Genomic DNA, 17600 nt, shown 5'->3' on the forward strand with positions numbered 1-17600 from the left:
TGACCGCTATAACTACTAAACATGACTTGCAGTTTAAAGGGACAGTGACTAGATCTTAAGACATTTGTGAACAAAGGGTATTTACGAAGCAATGACATCCGACAAAATGTTGTATTGTTCAGACAAAAGCTGAATGAAACCACACTAATCCTCTTATTGGGTGTGTATTAGGAATGGAGAAAATTTAAGTGCTACAGTACCTCTGTCCTCCAGGGGGTTGCCAGCAAGGTTAATTGTATGAAGTCCTGAGTTGGGATTATGGGATAGGGCATTGGCCAGTTTCTGTGCAAAATCTCTTTAAGAAAAACAACAACCACAAAACATAGGATTATATTAAGGCTTGCAAAGTTGCATCACACCATATTTAAAAGCTTAATATGAAATGACTACTTAAAAAGAATGAGCATATAATAAGGGAAGCTGTGTACAACACTGCCACTATGTACCAATTCTCTTTTACATTAAGGGTGGTTTTGCCTATACACTGGGTTATGCATTAAGCTTAGCTTCTGCATGTAGCGCTTAACTAGCCATGCAAAGGCACAAGCATGCAAGGGAAGGAAAGATGCCATATTTATTGGACAATGTAATACACATTAGTGGGCTTACTAAAAAAAAAAAGATGTGGTATTTTCTTTTTGCATATCTGCCTCTATGAGAGAAAAATTACGTAATACAGTAAGAGAATTTGTGCAAAGTTACTCTAAGTCACACCTGTTCTCACAAAGCAACAATTTTCTAGGTCTGGGTGGTTTCTCCTGCAAACCCTAAATATTTATTTTGAAGCATCACATATCTTATTTACACTCCTATCATGCACTGCAGTGTTAGGTAGGTAAGAGGCGCAATTTTGTACATTTTAGCAATTCTAGGTATGCCTGCTCAGAAGCAGGCCCCACGGAGTTCAGTAGGACTTATTCTCAGGTAAGTGTGTATCAGACTGCAATTTCAAACTCAAAGCTCTTTCTAGCAATATCGGGTTTTGCTAAATACTTATGCCATTTAAAGAAAAAATGGACTTACGTTCTAAGACCTGCATTCTCCAGTACTAGCTCTTCCAGTCTGTTAGATCTGCTCACCACTCTTAGGATCTGCTCACAAACATCAGCAGACTGTCAAAGACAACAATGGTGTAATATTATATATCAATGAAATCAAGTCAGTATGAGAATGCAGCAAATAACAACCTGCCTTCATACCCAAAGCAAGTGCCTGAAACTATTTTAATGTGGTTGGGCTCCACAGAGGGGTTCTAATGTTCTCTTAAGTGAATCACCACATACAAAATGTCCACATCAAAACCAGAAGCCCACAGAAAGGCATTGATTGGTGGACATTTCAGGTGTGAATATGCATACCATGTAGAAAACAGAAAATAATTGGTTCTACTGAGCCTATGGTTAACAACTGGAAGCTGGAAACTTAACTGTCATTGCAACTCTAAGAGATATGACAATATTTTTTGCCAGCTGTTCTTTACTAGATTTTTTTGTCCCTCCAAGGAAAATACTAAAGGAGTCTCCAAGGTTCAAGGAAACCTCCTCTTAAAAACATAAATATGTGTTAGCTAAGCCCTAGAAGTGACAGATTTAAAAGGAAATTTCTGAGTTGGGTGTGATTGGTGTATTCAGTGGGCCTTTATCCATTCTGCCACATCAACACTGGAACTGCTTTCATGATAAGTCATGCAGACTTTTAAGACTAATGTGAAAGTGAAGTGAAAACTGGAAAAATGAGAAACCAAAATTGGCAGATTCGTCCATTGCTAAGCTCTCACAAATGATTTCAAATTAGATTATATATATTTTTAGTGCATTGACTTTGAAAATTTCAAATAATAAAGGTAACTTTCACTCAAAAGGGTTGCTTAACTTATAGATTGTTTAGGGGGGAAACCCATGTCCCTCTTCATCACCTGAAACAACTTGAGGCATCTAAGATGTTTCAGGATGAACCAGGAGATTCCTGGCATAACCAGGTTATGGTGGCTTAACTCCCTCAATCCCTTGGCTCAGTGAGGACCCAGCTGGCTGATCTATGCCTGTTGGATGTTAAGCCCTGAAAAGGGCATTTTCCCTTTGCTCAGCCAGATGCTAAACAGAATAACTATACACTGGTTTGCCTTACACTGCTTACTTTTATGCCACCTTCTTGTGTATAGGATTTCTCCTTTCATCAGTGTTTGAAAGTGAACATTTCATATTTAATTTCACTACATTCTACTGCATGCAGAATTAAAGCAAAAACATTTATAGCTGCAAATCCCTCTTTTCATTTGGATAACCACACCTTCATAAATTCCACAACACTAGTTATTTTATATGAACCAGATAGTCACCCTTCAACCTAATACTTACTAACTTTAGATCCTTGGAGGAAAGCTTTGTAAACCACTGGTTGTATTCCAGGGCAGCAACTATTGGTATTAAATCCCTAGGGGGGAAAGTATCACATATTGAGAAAAATGAAAATTATAAGCAATGCATGAGAGCGATCAACTTGGCAAAATGTTTTATCTTTATGAGAAGCTGCAATTGTCAGGTTTACAGGCTACATTCACATGCAGAAAGGATTGACCCTTGATAGGTTAGTAAAAAGGTTGGAAGTCTTTGTCCAGTACCAGAATATGTATTGCAAACATTCTATTTTAGGCAATATTATATTCTCTCTTTTTAGCAATACTTACTTATTATGTAAGCTTGTTTTTGGAATATGCATCATACCTAATCTTTTGTTTTTCGTGTGTGTGTGAGCCCCGTGTGTGTGTGATGTTTTAGTATTTCAAGCCAAAGTACCTGAAACGTGTAATAATTACAATTTTAGAGAGCTTTGTAAATGTGTAGATCTGTAATAAAAAGTAGGTGGTAAGAGGGAATGCAAACAATTCTGTTTAGTCTGGTTTTTCAGACTGGGCATATTAGATTGGGAATTTTATATTCATTAAAAAGTGAGCACCTGTTTAGAATGCAGTTTCAGCTACTGAATTGCATTTGGTTTTTTATCAGCTTGTGTCACATTTAATCAGTGTAGTAATCATAATTGAGTGCTAAAGGCTTTTAGGCAGCTAGATGATTTAACATAATCCTATGACTGAATGAATCCAACAAGCATCTCTTCCAGTCACCTTTTACTCTAAAGATACTGGTGTCTTGTGAAAAGATAATAAAACTTTCCACACAGCCTCTCCTTTAATTGTAAAGGATTTTAAAAGTAAAACCCTAAGATGAAATTCATTCCTTTAATCCTAGACTCCTTAATTTGATATGCTGTCTCTCTGTCAGCTTCTCCATTAAATTAATACCAACAAAGGCATACTGTTAGATGCTTCCATACTAACTACAGCAAAATCGTATTAAGTGTTACCATAGCATTTAGTATGCTAGATAGCTCAAAATAGATCTTTAACATTCCTGATCCATACAATGGGACCTTAAAGTTCTAGTTCTCTATAAAGCAATTACTCTGAAGGAAAACGATTTGCACTAAAATTGGTCTGAGTTTTAAAAGTAAATTTTCATCTATTTTGTTCCTGATATTTTATTCTCAATTTTTTTTATCTGATACAGATGTTTTTATGTATACAACATCTCCTCTAAATGCCTAGCCCAAACCAGTACATGTCTACTCAGAAGTAAGTGTCCAGTGTGTCCAGTGTTGCTTACTCCCATGTAAGTCTGCATATGTTTTTGGCTGTAATCCTATGGTTACTTCAGATTGAACACATGTAGGAGGTTTCATCGTTGTTTTGGTCTATGCCCCACGTAAAATGACTGTTCAGTGTTGCGCCTATTAACAACGTTGTGTGCTATAAAATACAGAACGTGTATGGTTCTTGGGTCCCTCGGGAGGAAGGGCAGGATATCAAACTATAAACTTATTTATAAATTAATAAGTTTCAAATAGGAAATAAGGTTTATTTTGTACGAGCTTACACTAAAAGCTAAAACGAAACATATGAGAAAGGTATACATTAGCTCACTTCAGATGTGACTGGCAAACCAGTGACTGGCCATTGTGAACAGGATTTGGGCTCATGCCTTCAATACCTCCCTCCCTGGTTTGAACAAACTGTAGCTTTGCTATGTTTCCTGCCACCCCAATCAGGCAAATTATGGTTTGTGCATAATGAGATGACAAAGGGTCATTAGCACCCTCAGCCAGTATGAACTGGCGTCTGATCATGGCCACTATGATTAGAACCCAAAGATCTAGCTTAGGTACGCCTGAAGATTTTCCCAGAGAGATTTCCTTGAGTGTGCCGAATGCTGACAACAGGCTGACATACAGTTTTAAATCCCTACAAAGCTAACTTACTATTTGCATGCATGGCTAACTTGTGAAAAGATTTCTGCACCACAGTCCTGCATTGCATTATATTCTTCCAGTCTGCAATTATCTCCTAGGCACTGAAATTCTGACCAGACGTACAACATCAAACACCATATACATTTTTATTATCATTATCTAATGCCAGTATCCTAACTGTGCCACAGATACAGACATATTAAATGTCCCAAGAACAAATAAACAGTAGCCTGCCATCTGAACATAAGAACAGCTTTCTGGAGCAGGCCAATGGCCATTTAGACCAGCAGCCAACTCGCTGCCTAAGGGAAGCCGGCACACAAGACTTGACAACAAGAGCACTTTCTCCCTCTGTGGTTTCCATCACTTGGTATTCAGAAGTGTGCTGCCTCCAGTCAGGGGGGCAGAGTGTAGCCACTGAGCTACAGGGAGCACCATGTGGGAGTGTTTTCTGTGGTAGTGAATTGCACCCTTTAAGTGCAACCAAATAAGTGTGTTGGATGGAAGCATACCAGCAGTTGCTTCATCTCAAACACTGCAGATGATTATAGTAAGGTTACCAGATTTTTTTCAGTGAATCCGGGGACACTTTTCAACTTCCTACTAAACAGATGGATTTGGTCAGGGGACTGATTTGTAAATCCGGGGACTGTCCCCAGGAAACGGGGACGTCTGGTAAGCTTATAGAGGCATCACAGCAAGCTCACAATGACACCACTAGACCCAAGCATTGCTCTACATTTCAACGGTATACTGAAAAAGTAAGGTTTACAGATGCACGCAATACTGAGTGCTGTGAAAGTAGCATGGCATATTGCTTTCGACCATGAACAGTTTTTGGAATGTCTCAGGTGCTTACCTGTGGTCAAGATGACTAAAATCTTGTAAATTCAGCTCCCTGGTATCTTGAGTCAGATAAATTGTATCAACATCCTGGTTGGGGAAAAAGCACAACAAAATATATTTTACAGCTGGGATGGTAGAAAGGTGGTGTTTGGGTTTGGTTAGGGCTTTTATAGAATAAAATAAATAAAACCCCTCTGTCTTTGCACAGCTAGGTGAAAAAAACCTCTGCCAATGAGATTTCTGTACTTACCCACTGAACTTCTTCCCTATACGGAAAACCAAGCCAGTCACAAACACACGCATACATTTGAGAAAAACCTCCTAGAAACAAAAGAAGCAACACAAACCATTTGTCTCCTTTGGGAATTGGTACTTCAAGCTGATGCACATATCTTAAAGACTCAGTATATTTTCCTCCCTTCTGAGCACAAACATGCTGCAGGCACAATGTGAAGCTAGCTGAGTCTAGACCACGTTGCCTGTACAGCAGGGCACAATGACGTACAAAAATAGCACCTTCCCAAGCCAGTCGCAACGGCACTCTACTCTAACTATACCTTAGAGCTAATTATACCTTTACCAAAAAGCCAAGCCTCTCCTAGAAATAGAATTAAGCCTACCATAAATAGAATACTGTTTCCCAGCACTGGCGATTATACTTTTGTACATTTCAGTCTAAAAAAAAAACCATGCACACTCACCACATGGTCCTAACTCTGCCACGGTTTGGCTGTCCCACAATGTCTGGAGATTAGCCAGTCTTTCTGGCGGCTCCATAATTACTTTTTTCATTATCCTTCTGCATGCAAGGGGAAAATGCACATCTGAATTAGAACACAGGTGAAAATGTAGCCTACCCATATTTGGGTGGAATTCAATGTATGTAGTGCTAAGGAGATTGTTCTGCCAGTGCAAGCATTTCCATGTGTTGCTCTGGATTCTGCTAACATAACCAAGTAGCTGAATTCAGCCCTTTATAAATTTAAAACATTTCTACGCCATCCTCCATAACAATTACAACTATATAAATAATAAGTTAATTAAAACCTGATACAATAAACCACAATTATTGAGGCACATGATTGATTACATGTTTTAATGTGTTTCATTGTTTTTATATTTTTTAACAGTTTTTAAACCTCACACACACTGAGACACACACACACACACACACACACACACACACACAGGGAGAGAGAGATGTGTAAATGCACTAGTCTCCTCTGGGAGGAAGGGTGGGTAAATAAAACAAATAACCATAATAAAATACAACAGACGACAAAGCAGACTGAGGGATTATGCAAATTCAAACACTTGGGTACATAAAAACATCTTAACTCGGTACTGAAAAGATTGCAAAATAGAAAGCAGGCATACTCCTTCATGGGAGGGCATTCCACAGCCAGGGCACCATCACAGAGAAAGCCTTTCCCCATTGTGATTACATAAGGAAAGCATATGGAATATGGGCTCATGGGAAAGTTAAAACACAGGAGGGATGGAAAGTGGTGTTCCTTCAGCTACTTTATTTATTATACTTATCTACATAAGTGCAGAGAAGGGTAAATTGAAGAAGTTAAGCTTTTGGTTTCTCCCCCCCCCCCCCAATTAATCACACTTCAGATTTATTACATTGGCACTTGCAACAATCAGAGCTTTCCTGGAGTGAAGTGGTTGTTGAACACCTCTCTGCTAGGTCAAAGGGCTGGTTCAACCCACACACTGAACCATGTGAGAAGTGTCCTCAGTCAAGTATATTGTGTCAACCAAGTGATTACAGAAGTAATTCTCTGCAATTCCTGTGATCACAGCAACTTGGAAAGTAGGTAACAGTCACAAAAACTGTTGGTGATGATTTATCGATCAGGTATATGCTGCAGGCTTGTCCACAGTAACCATAGATTGGAGTGATATCCAAAGAGGGCAAACTATGGTCACTGCTAAAACTGCACTTTCTGTCTCCAAATCATAAGCTGAAACCCACTTCAAGCCATGGATGTCTGAACCCTGATGGGGTCACACATACACATATACATACACATATACAAATACAAATATAAAGAGAATCTGGCTGACTAATTGAATATAAAATATATGCTACAGTTTTCCCAATGAGTACCTACACAGGAGACAGACCAGGGAATATCCTCCTAAGGCATGTTCCAACATGTGCCAAAACTTCATGCACATCTTCAGATGAAGTCAACTTCATAGAAATGTTGCATTTTTCAGTTTCTACAATCAGCTGCATAATGAAGTAGGAAAAATAATGTTTCTTGTGTATATCATTTCAATAATAAATATTATGATGAAAATCTAATAACACTACTGTAAAAAACAATCAGTCCAAGTAATAATCTATGTTCCTAGAAATGTGTTTGCTTCATCAACCAATAAAGCCGCATATTCATGCCAAAACAGCACTGTAACAATACTGTTGGTGTTATCAGATCAAAAAGTCTTGACTGTGGTGGTTACCACCCGGCCATCTTACAAACCTAAAGGTAAAGGGACCCCTGACCATTAGGTCCAGTCGTGGCCGACTCTGGGGTTGCGGCGCTCATCTCGCTTTATTGGCCGAGGGAGCCAGCGTACAGCTTCCGGGTCATGTGGCCAGCATGACTAAGCCGCTTCTGGCGAACCAGAGCAGCGCATGGAAATGCCGTTTACCTTCCCACCGGAGCGGTACCTATTAATCTACTTGCACTTTTTGCGGCGTGCTTTCAAACTGCTAGGTTGGCAGGAGCATTGGCAGGAGCAGGGATTGAGCAACGGGAGCTCACCCCATTGCGGGGATTCGAACCGCCGACCTTCTGATGGGCAAGCCCTAGACTCTGTGGTTTAACCCACAGCGCCACCCGTGTCCCATCTTACAAACCTAGCAAGGAACTAACACAGGATGCTAGACTGAGTAGACTTGAATGGGCTTTGGTTTGATGTACCAGGGCCATTCTTGTGTTAGTTCCTTACAAACCTCGCAAGGAACTAACACAAGAATGGCCCTGGTACATCAGACCAAAGCCCATTCAAGTCTATTCAGTCTAGCATCCTGTTCTCACTGTGGCCAACCAGATGCCCATTGGACACCCACAAGCAGGACTTGAGCACAACCAAACTACTTTGTCAGTCTCCCACATCTTTTTCTAAGTGATAACACATCACAGAGGATTTGGGAATGGGGCTGTATCAGCACATCACTGCACCATTCTCTTGGGAGAGAAGAATGTGCAGAGATCACCGCAACTGATATCTTCCCACTTGTGGTGATGGGATCACATGTGAAACATGTGTATGTGTGTGTATGTTTGTTCAACCTCCAGGTCAAAAGTGCTAAACTATGCCAATCTGATGTACAGGCACAGAAAAAACTGGTGACAACCTTTACTTTTAAAAAGAGACTACTAAAAAAAAGTAAACAATTGGATTTATATAGGCCACTCTAGAATCAAACTGTTTGGTGCATATGTAATCCAATTTTGACTTTTGTATGTGTGGCTGTAGGCACTCCAATATAGCAAGTGAAATATGGTCCTAGCACTTTCAAGAGACATATTCGAAGAGTGATACACTCCATCTTCTCTACTAATTAGTCCTATGCCCCACTTAAACATACTGACAAGTGACAGTTGTGTGTAGGGTCTGAAACTTGAATATTCCCTGCTTCCTTTGTACACTATGGATCCCCTCCCGACTTCCTGGTTTGAGACAAACCTAGTCTGCTGTTACGTCTCTGAACATGGCAGACCACCATAAATAGAAACCATAATTTGGTATCCTGTTTATGGTTTGTAAAAATCTTGGGTTTGCCCAGAAATGTCATAGCAAACTATGATTTGCTATGAAGCAAGAAGTCAGGGAGGGAATTGTGTGTGTGTGTGTGTGTGTGTGTGTGTGATGAAGGAAGTGTGGGTGTCTGAGGCTTAGGCTCATCAGTCAAACCACATTTAGATATATTACATCTGAACTGACTCAATGCTTTTCTTTGAGAGGGTAACACATACGGAAAAAGGATGTAAGGGAATGCAAACACATGGATTTTTACACAAAAGCTTTGCAAGTTGCAGACTAAGTTGAGACCTCCGTGTATAGGGTGGTATATATATATATCTTCAATTAATTAAATAAATAAATTCCTGCCTCCTCCTTCTGGAATACTTTCAGATTCTGCTTTCACAAACAACATTTTTTTTATATTTTATTTTTACCAAGAAGGAATGAAGTGACATTGGACCCCCCCCCAAAAAAAAATATTGTATGAAAGCAAGCATACATTCAGTACAAAGCCAAGTCAATCTGATTTATTGTACTCCAAGTTACAAACTCACCCCCTGCCCCCAATTCAGTATCTACACCTGCTTGCAAATAAAGAATCCAATTGGTGTCCCTTTGCTGACAGAAGACGCTTTAGTCCTAAGAGTCCTTCTAGTATAATAGCAATCAAGGCAATCTTTGCAATTCCCTACCCCCTGCCTGCCCACCATAATCTTCCCTTCCCTTCCTCATGCTGTTCTCCAAAAGATCCCAGAACCCTCTGGAGCAGATTTTTGGAACATATGGTAGGGGAAGTGAACAGCCCAAGATCGCTTCAATGCCTATTCCATCAGCAAAAGGCTCTGCTGGAAACCTCCACTTATGTCAGCAGAGGAACACCAATCGGTAATAAGCTATTACCAACATAATTCAGACAAGGCTGGTATTCCATGCACATTTCTTTCTCCATTGGTTTCACCTAAATTAGCATTGGAAAGTGGGGGTGGGGGAGCACAGCTGCCTAATTAGAACATTTCTAATCTGCTATATAGAATTACTGCATTGTTAAATACATTAATAACTGAAATATTCACCTGGCCTGGTTTATTGCAGGTGATTCCTTGGATTTCCAAGTAGCTGAAAGTTAGTTCTAGCTGTAATTCAAACAGAAAATTACTTCGCTTTATATCAAAACACAGCAGTAAAAGCACAACAAGCAAAGATTAAACTATTCTACATAGAATGAGCGCCCAGCCAAGTATCCATTAATAAAGCACATGTCCTTAGCTAGTGCCCTCCCATTGTTTTGGACTACAATGCCCATCAGCCCCAGCCAGCACAGTAATAGGGTAGTTATGAACTTTAAGCTTAAAGGCTCAACTCATCTAAGGAGCTTTCTAGTTAGCTAAGTATGGTGGATCCTCTATTTTCCAAGAACCAAGCCATGGACCCCCTACTTTTGAAAATTTTTGAGATCTCTGTTGTAGTTTTTGTTATGTGAATGGTTCCATGGAGCCCCTGGGTGGGCTACACAAACCCCCAGTTGGGAACCACTAGTCTAGGGAGCAAAACACATGCAAGATAATGAGCCTGAAGATGAACTTGATAATGAATCATTAGGAGTTCTACCCCAAATGAATTTAATTCACAATTAGTTCACTTTGAAATTATGGGAACTACTTTCATGCATAGTTCTAAGATTTTTGAACTAATTTGTTAAACCAGATTTGTTCATTGCAAGCACTGGTTAAGCAAGTTCTAAGTTTATTTATGAACAGCGTTGAGTGTTTATTCCTTTAAAAAGGGGTACAGCAAAGAGGGGAGGGGAAACAGCATCTCTCCTCCATGCCTCAGCAGAAAACTTACTGCAAGTATATTAATTTGCAGATTGAAAGAACAAATTTGCATTGATAATAATAATAATAATAATAATTTATTATTTGTACCCCGCCCATCTGGCTGGGTTTCCCCAGCCACTCTGGGCGGCTTCCACAGAAACCAGAAACATTAAAATATCATACATTAAAAGCTTCCCTGAATAGGGCCGCCTTAAGATGTTTTCTGAATGTCAGGTAGTTGTCCATCACCTTGACATCCGATGGGAGGGCATTCCACAGGGCGGGCGCCACCACCGAAAAGGCCCTCTGCCTGGTTCCCTGTAGCTTCGCTTCTCGCAATGGGGGAACCGCCAGAAGGCCCTCGGCGCTGGACCTCAGTGTCCGGGCAGAACGATGGGGGTGGAGACGCTCCTTCAGGTATACTGGGCCGAAGCCGTTTAGGGCTTTAAAGGTCAACACCAACACTTTGAATTGTGCTCGGAAACGTACTGGGAGCCAATGTAGGTCTTTCAAGACCGGTGTTATGTGGTCTCGGCGGCCGCCCCCAGTCACCAGTCTAGCTGCCGCATTCTGGATTAGTTGTAGTTTCCGAGTCACCTTCAAAGGTAGCCCCACGTAGAGCGCATTGCAGTAGTCCAAGCGGGAGATAACTAGAGCATGCACCACTCTGGCCAGACAGTCAGCGGGCAGGTAGGGTCTCAGCCTGCGTACCAGGTGGAGTTGGTAGACAGCTGCCCTGGATACAGAATTGACCTGTGCCTCCATGGACAGCTGTGAGTCCAAAATGACTCCCAGGCTACGCACCTGGTCCTTCAGGGGCACAGTTACCCCATTCAGGACCAGGGAGTCCTCCACACCAGCCCGCCCCCTGTCCCCCAAAAACAGTACTTCTGTCTTGTCAGGATTCAACTTCAATCCATTAGCTGCCATCCATCCTCCAACCGCCTCCAGGCACTCACACAGGACCTTCACCGCCTTCACTGGTTCTGATTTGAAAGAAAGGTAGAGCTGGGTATCATCTGCATATTGATGGACACCCAGTCCAAACCCCCTGATGATCTCTCCCAGCGGCTTCATATAGATGTTAAAAAGCATGGGGGAGAGGACGGAACCCTGAGGCACCCCACAAGTGAGGGCCCAAGGGTCTGAACACTCATCCCTCACCACCACTTTCTGAACACGGCCCGGGAGGAAGGAGCGGAACCACTGTATAACAGTGCCCCCAGCTCCCAACCCCTCTAGACGGTCCAGAAGGATGTTATGGTCGATTGTATCAAAGGCCGCTGAGAGATCCAGCAGAACTAGGAAACAACTCTCACCTTTGTCCCTAGCTCGCCGGAGATCATCAACCAGTGCGACCAAGGCAGTTTCAGTCCCATGATGAGGCCTGAACCCTGATTGGAAGGGATCCAAATGGTCCGCATCCTCCAGGCGTGCCTGGAGTTGTTCAGCAACCACACGCTCAATCACCTTGCCCAAGAATCGAAGATTTGAGACTGGGCGATAGTTGGCCATACTGGCCGGGTCTAAAGATGGTTTTTTAAGAAGCGGTTTAATGACCGCCTCTTTCAGCGGATCTGGGAATGTTCCCTCACAGAGGGAAGCATTCACCACCCCGCAGAGCCCATCGCCCAGCCCTTCCCGGCTAGCTTTTATAAGCCAGGATGGGCAAGGATCAAGGAGACAGGTGGTTGGTTTCACTCGTCCAAGCAGCCTGTCCACATCCTCGGGGGTAACGGATTGAAATTGATTCCATGCAACTTGACCAGACAGGGCTCTAGCACTCTCCCGCCCCAGCCCTGCTCCCACGGTGGTGTCTAGCTCCTTCCGAATATGAGTGATTTTATCTGCAAAAAACTTTGCAAAATCGTTGCAGGAGATCTTGGGGTCTTTACAAGGCCCCGATGGTAAAGGTGGTTCCGTTAAATTGCGGACCACCTGAAAGAGTCTCCTGCTACTATTTTCTGCAGATGCAATAGAGGCGGTGAAGAAAGTCTTCTTCGCCGTCGCTATCGCCACTTGGTAGGCTCGACGTTGAGCTCTAACCTGTGTCCGGTCAGATTCGGAGTGAGTTTTCTGCCACCAACGCTCTAGCCGTCTCAGCGATTGTTTCATCGCCCTCAGCTCCGAAGAAAACCACGGGGCTGTCCGGGCTCCATGCAATCGGAGAGGGCGCTTCGGAGCCAGACAGTCGATAGCCCTGGTTAACTCCGCATTCCAGCGGGCCACCAGGGAATCAGCTGAAAGGCCATCAACATGGGATAAAGCATCCCCTACCACTCTCTGGAAACCATTTGGATCCATTAAGTGGCGGGGGCGGACCATCCGAATTGGTCCCACCTCCCTGCAGAGGGGAAGGGTCGCGGAGAAGTCCAGTTGCACCAGGAAGTGATCTGACCATGGCACTTCTTTGGTTTCATTTTTACTTAGTGTCAGATCACCCACGTCGCTAGAGGTGAATACCAGGTCTAAGGCATGTCCATGACTATGAGTTGGGCCCAACTTATTCAGGGACAGCCCCATGGAGGCCATGCTTTCCATGAAGTCCCGAGCGGCCCCTTGTAAGGTCGTGTCGGCGTGGATGTTAAAATCCCCTAGGACAACCAAACTAGGTGTCTCCAGGAGAACATCCGCCACGACCTGAAGCAGCTCGGACAGGGAATCCTTGGTGCAGCGGGGAGGTCGGTACACCAAAAGGAATCCTGTACTGCCCCTATTGCCCAACTTCCAGAACATGCACTCAGAAAACTGGGTCTTCCCAGTAGGACGCCTGGTGCAGACTAATGACTTCCTAAAAATCACTGCAACCCCCCCTCCCCGCCCACATGACCTGGGTTGCTGTGCGTAAGAGAAACCTGGTGGGCAAGCGGCAGCAAGGACGGGCCCATCTGTCTCATTCAACCAGGTCTCTGTCACACAAGCCAGGTCAAATCCTCCATCCACAATCAAGTCGTGGATGGCAGTGGTTTTATTCACCATTGACCTGGCATTACACAGCAACACCTTCAGGTTATGTGGGTTTCCCCTGTTGATTCCAGTATCCATCTGGTCAAGGCCAGACCCGGAGGCAGGGATAGTCTTCAAACAACGACTAAACCTGCCTCCTCGGTAATGACATGGTCTGGTCTTAGCGTAACTCCGCCTCCTGCCCATGATCACCGAGATCGGATGTCCCAGTGCTTCCCCCCCTGTGGAACTTGTACCAGCCATCGTGTTGGCTGGGGCCTCACTCCCAGGCAGCCCTGATCCCACCCCTTAAAAACAAAACACAAACTATACAGAACCAATAAAACAACAGAAAACAAAAACAGAACAATTACACTAAAATTAATCCCCAACCAAATATCCATTACACCCACCCACCCCCAGCAAGAGAAAAAAGGAAAAAAGAAATACAAATTTAAATTGCCACCGACTGCTTGAGGACATTTTAAAACACATATGATCATATGTTTCTGTCTGGCTCAGCTTTTCTTTTTTGGGGAAAAGAGATCTGGTATTTTTTCAACAGTGCTAAATGTATTTGACTATATTCTTATACTTCCTAATGTAACACATTTTATTTGGCATGTTTACGAGAATTCAAATTTGGGTAAAATTACTATACTATTACTATAATATTAATATTACTATACTAATATTTCTATACTACAATTAAACCGTGACTAAAATGTGCATGCATATATATATATATATATATATATATATGCAGGTTTTGGTGTCCTCGGGTGTCTTCCCGTGTAAAAGTTGGGGTGTCTAGGCGACGTTTCGACGAGGTCTCACTCGTCATCTTCAGGCTGGTGCTTTCGGCTTCTTGTTACTGGAACAGAGCGGGATCTCAGTGTTTGAGTTCCTATAAATACTGTAGAGGGGTGTGGTGTATTGCCTCAAAAGTTCTGGGCAGAGGGGAAGTTCCCAGGCTAGTGTTCTTTTCTTCTTTTGTTCCTTCTTTTGTTCCTTAAGGAACAAAAGAAGAAAAGAACACTAGCCTGGGAACTTCCCCTCTGCCCAGAACTTTTGAGGCAATACACCACACCCCTCTACAGTATTTATAGGAACTCAAACACTGAGATCCCGCTCTGTTCCAGTAACAAGAAGCCGAAAGCACCAGCCTGAAGATGACGAGTGAGACCTCGTCGAAACGTCGCCTAGACACCCCAACTTTTACACGGGAAGACACCCGAGGACACCAAAACCTGCATTCCTGTACCCGTGAAAATCTACGAAAACAAATATATATATATATATATATATATATTCATTCTCAGGAAAGAGAAAATCAAGCTTCACTCATGTTTTATTTTGTGAGTCTTTCTGAATTTGTTTTGTATAAAAGCAGAAACAAGGACATCTGCCAACATCATGTTAGCCAGAGTCCATATGGAATGAACGATTATCTCCAGATACAAATTCATCATCTGCAAAGAGCACTGGAGTCTTTCCTCTGCCAAGACAATCAGTTCCAATTGTCAGGAGAATCAAAGCATTTCATGGAATATGCTGTTAGACAAGTCATAAGATGCAATTTCGGTCTCTAGAGAACAGCAGACACAATTCCACTGATAATAAATAATGTGGCACAGCAGGCTGTATAACATTCATGTTTTGAAGCTGCAGATACAACTAAGATTGCCAATGAATTCTGGGGGGCGGAATTCAACCCAGCAGCAGGTTTTGGCCCAAACAGATCAAACCCATGGTACTGTTGAGAAAGGGATACCCACCAAATTATTTGCTGAGTCTCTATATAGTTCTCCGCTGTTGTGTCAAGATGGTGCAGGATGGGGAAGTCCCAGCACTCACGGTGAAGATGGCAGCAGCAACAAGCCCGGGCATTACTAATGACATCAGACATGTGTACCAAGGTCTCAAAAGCATCAAGTTTTCAGAAGTTGTCGCCTCACAAATTTTATTGAAAAATGTACCCAAAAAGAGGATTGTTTGATGGAATTATCTTAATACTTGCAGAGTAGTTTAACCAGCTATAAGTGGTATTCATTATAGTATTCACCTGCAGACACAGCACTAGACAATGGGCCTGTTCATAAATTGCATAAATATATGTAGATGAGCTGTGGAGGAACTTCAACTCTTGTTCGAGACACAACTCCATGCCACATCCAGTCGAAAAATGTGAATCCAAAGTGTATTTAATACAAATATTCACATTTCGATTCATGGTAATCAAGTTTAGAAAACTTGTATATACAACCATTATAGAGGCTAGTTTTTCATGTATCTGGATTTAAAATAACAATATGTGTTTGTGAAAAGGCGGTTATTGGATTGCTTTTGTTTTTTTATGCATTTTTGTGTTCTCATTTTGTACTTTTACGCTGTGAACCATCCTGCGATCTTCGGATGAAGGGCAGTACAGTCGTACTTTGCTTCTCGAATTTAATCTGTTCCAGGAGTTTGGTTTCCAATTGGCTACAAGAGCTTCCAGCATCCAATCAGAAGCCGCGGAAGGTGAGTAGGATGTTTGGCTTCCAAAAAATGTTCACAAACTGGAACACTCACTTCTGGGTTTGGGAGCCGATTTGTTCAACAACTAAGGTGTTCAACTACCAAGGTACCACTGTATAAAAATTTAATAACTATTACTATTACTACTACTACTACTACTACTACTACTACTACTACTACAGATGATCCTTTAAGAGATCTACTTTGCCAATAGTTTAGAGTGCCAATACAAAGAGTTCAAAAATATTGTAATGGCATGCTAAATTGGCTTCCAGGATACTCAGACAGCTAGCTACTTCACTAGTTCAACAAGGACAGACAAAAAAAAAGAAAAGGAAACGAAATCCATATTTTAAAAAAGTTTGGTAAACTAGGCCCTATGTAAAATTGAAAGAACCCATCAAAAAGCACAGCAATACAAAGCTTTTCCTGCTAAATGAAATGTAATAGGGCTGTGATCTCTTAGCACTCCATTTCCCAACAGCCACTGCTACTCTGTCTGTATTCTCTGACCTCTAGGGTGGAGGGCTGAGTTTCTGGGGAAAGGAGGGGAAGCAGGGAGAGAAAGAGAAAAAGTAGGTAAAGTGGTAGAGCCTGAGAGTGGGTCTGTGGGGGCTGGCGAAGCACCACTGGAGATTCAGAAGTGGGAGGAAAAGAGTAAATCTAGCAGTTTTGAAACAAAGGTAGCCCTGGCTTTGTTGCTAGGCAAAAGGACTCTGCAAAAAAGCCTTGAAGCAAGTCCTTAAAAGTCTGAAGTTGTGCAGACAGTTGTGTACCATTGAATTGATAAACAGCGAAGCTCCCACATGAACAACATTAACTTAAAAAGTGAAATTTACCATGCTACTGGACTGAAAAATGCCTTACCTTGGTAGGAATACGAGAAGTTAACAGAAAGGCCCGACATGATGTTAGCACCTACAAAGGAAAGAGCAAAAGTTGAAGTCAATGTTTAGCTGTTTTAAAATAAACGTCTACAGCATGATATAAACTTTTGTTACCAACAGGTAATTTTATAAACCCATCTTTGCTCAGGATGCAAGTCTCAGTGAATTCATTGGTATTGGCATCCAGATGAACATGCACAGGTGAGCAGCCGTTTATCTGACGGTTTGTAAGTACTGTAAAATATATACTTCCATCACTGATATTTTCAATTGACTAAATCTTATACATGCTTGGAATGATAACAGACCCCACCACCAGACCTTATTTGAGTCTAACTGGACATTACTGGGAGCAAGTGGTTTCCAATGACCCACATCTTCCCTGAAAGATATGACTTCACTGTGCTCTGGGCATCATTTTCATGATGCAGGGAAACAATGAAAGTGTTGATGTCATATGACAAGTTTCTTGGGTGCTACTGGGAATATTCAACAGGTACATTAAAGT

General features: G+C 42.1%; 1 protein-coding gene across 3 annotated transcripts in view; it reads right to left on the reverse strand.

Moving 5' to 3' along the window:
• CARMIL1 (capping protein regulator and myosin 1 linker 1) overlaps positions 1-17600 on the reverse strand; it is a 336439-nt gene that overhangs the window by 268008 nt on the left and 50831 nt on the right. For 2 of the 3 annotated variants that reach the window (XM_083518562.1, XM_083518563.1), the window contains exons 3-11: positions 17073-17123; positions 9996-10055; positions 7275-7396; positions 5853-5950; positions 5402-5472; positions 5165-5238; positions 2358-2433; positions 1024-1112; positions 201-295 (exon numbers count right to left, since the gene is read on the reverse strand). In XM_083518562.1, the coding sequence (XP_083374688.1) occupies positions 201-295; positions 1024-1112; positions 2358-2433; positions 5165-5238; positions 5402-5472; positions 5853-5950; positions 7275-7396; positions 9996-10055; positions 17073-17123 (736 nt within the window). Of the gene's footprint in view, positions 1-200; positions 296-1023; positions 1113-2357; positions 2434-5164; positions 5239-5401; positions 5473-5852; positions 5951-7270; positions 7397-9995; positions 10056-17072; positions 17124-17600 lie in introns of all 3 variants that reach the window. The other variant, XM_083518564.1, reaches the window with a different exon arrangement.

This window comes from Podarcis liolepis, assembly GCF_965112155.1.
Source record: "Podarcis liolepis genome assembly, chromosome: 8".
Taxonomy (NCBI): Eukaryota; Metazoa; Chordata; class Lepidosauria; order Squamata; family Lacertidae; genus Podarcis; species Podarcis liolepis.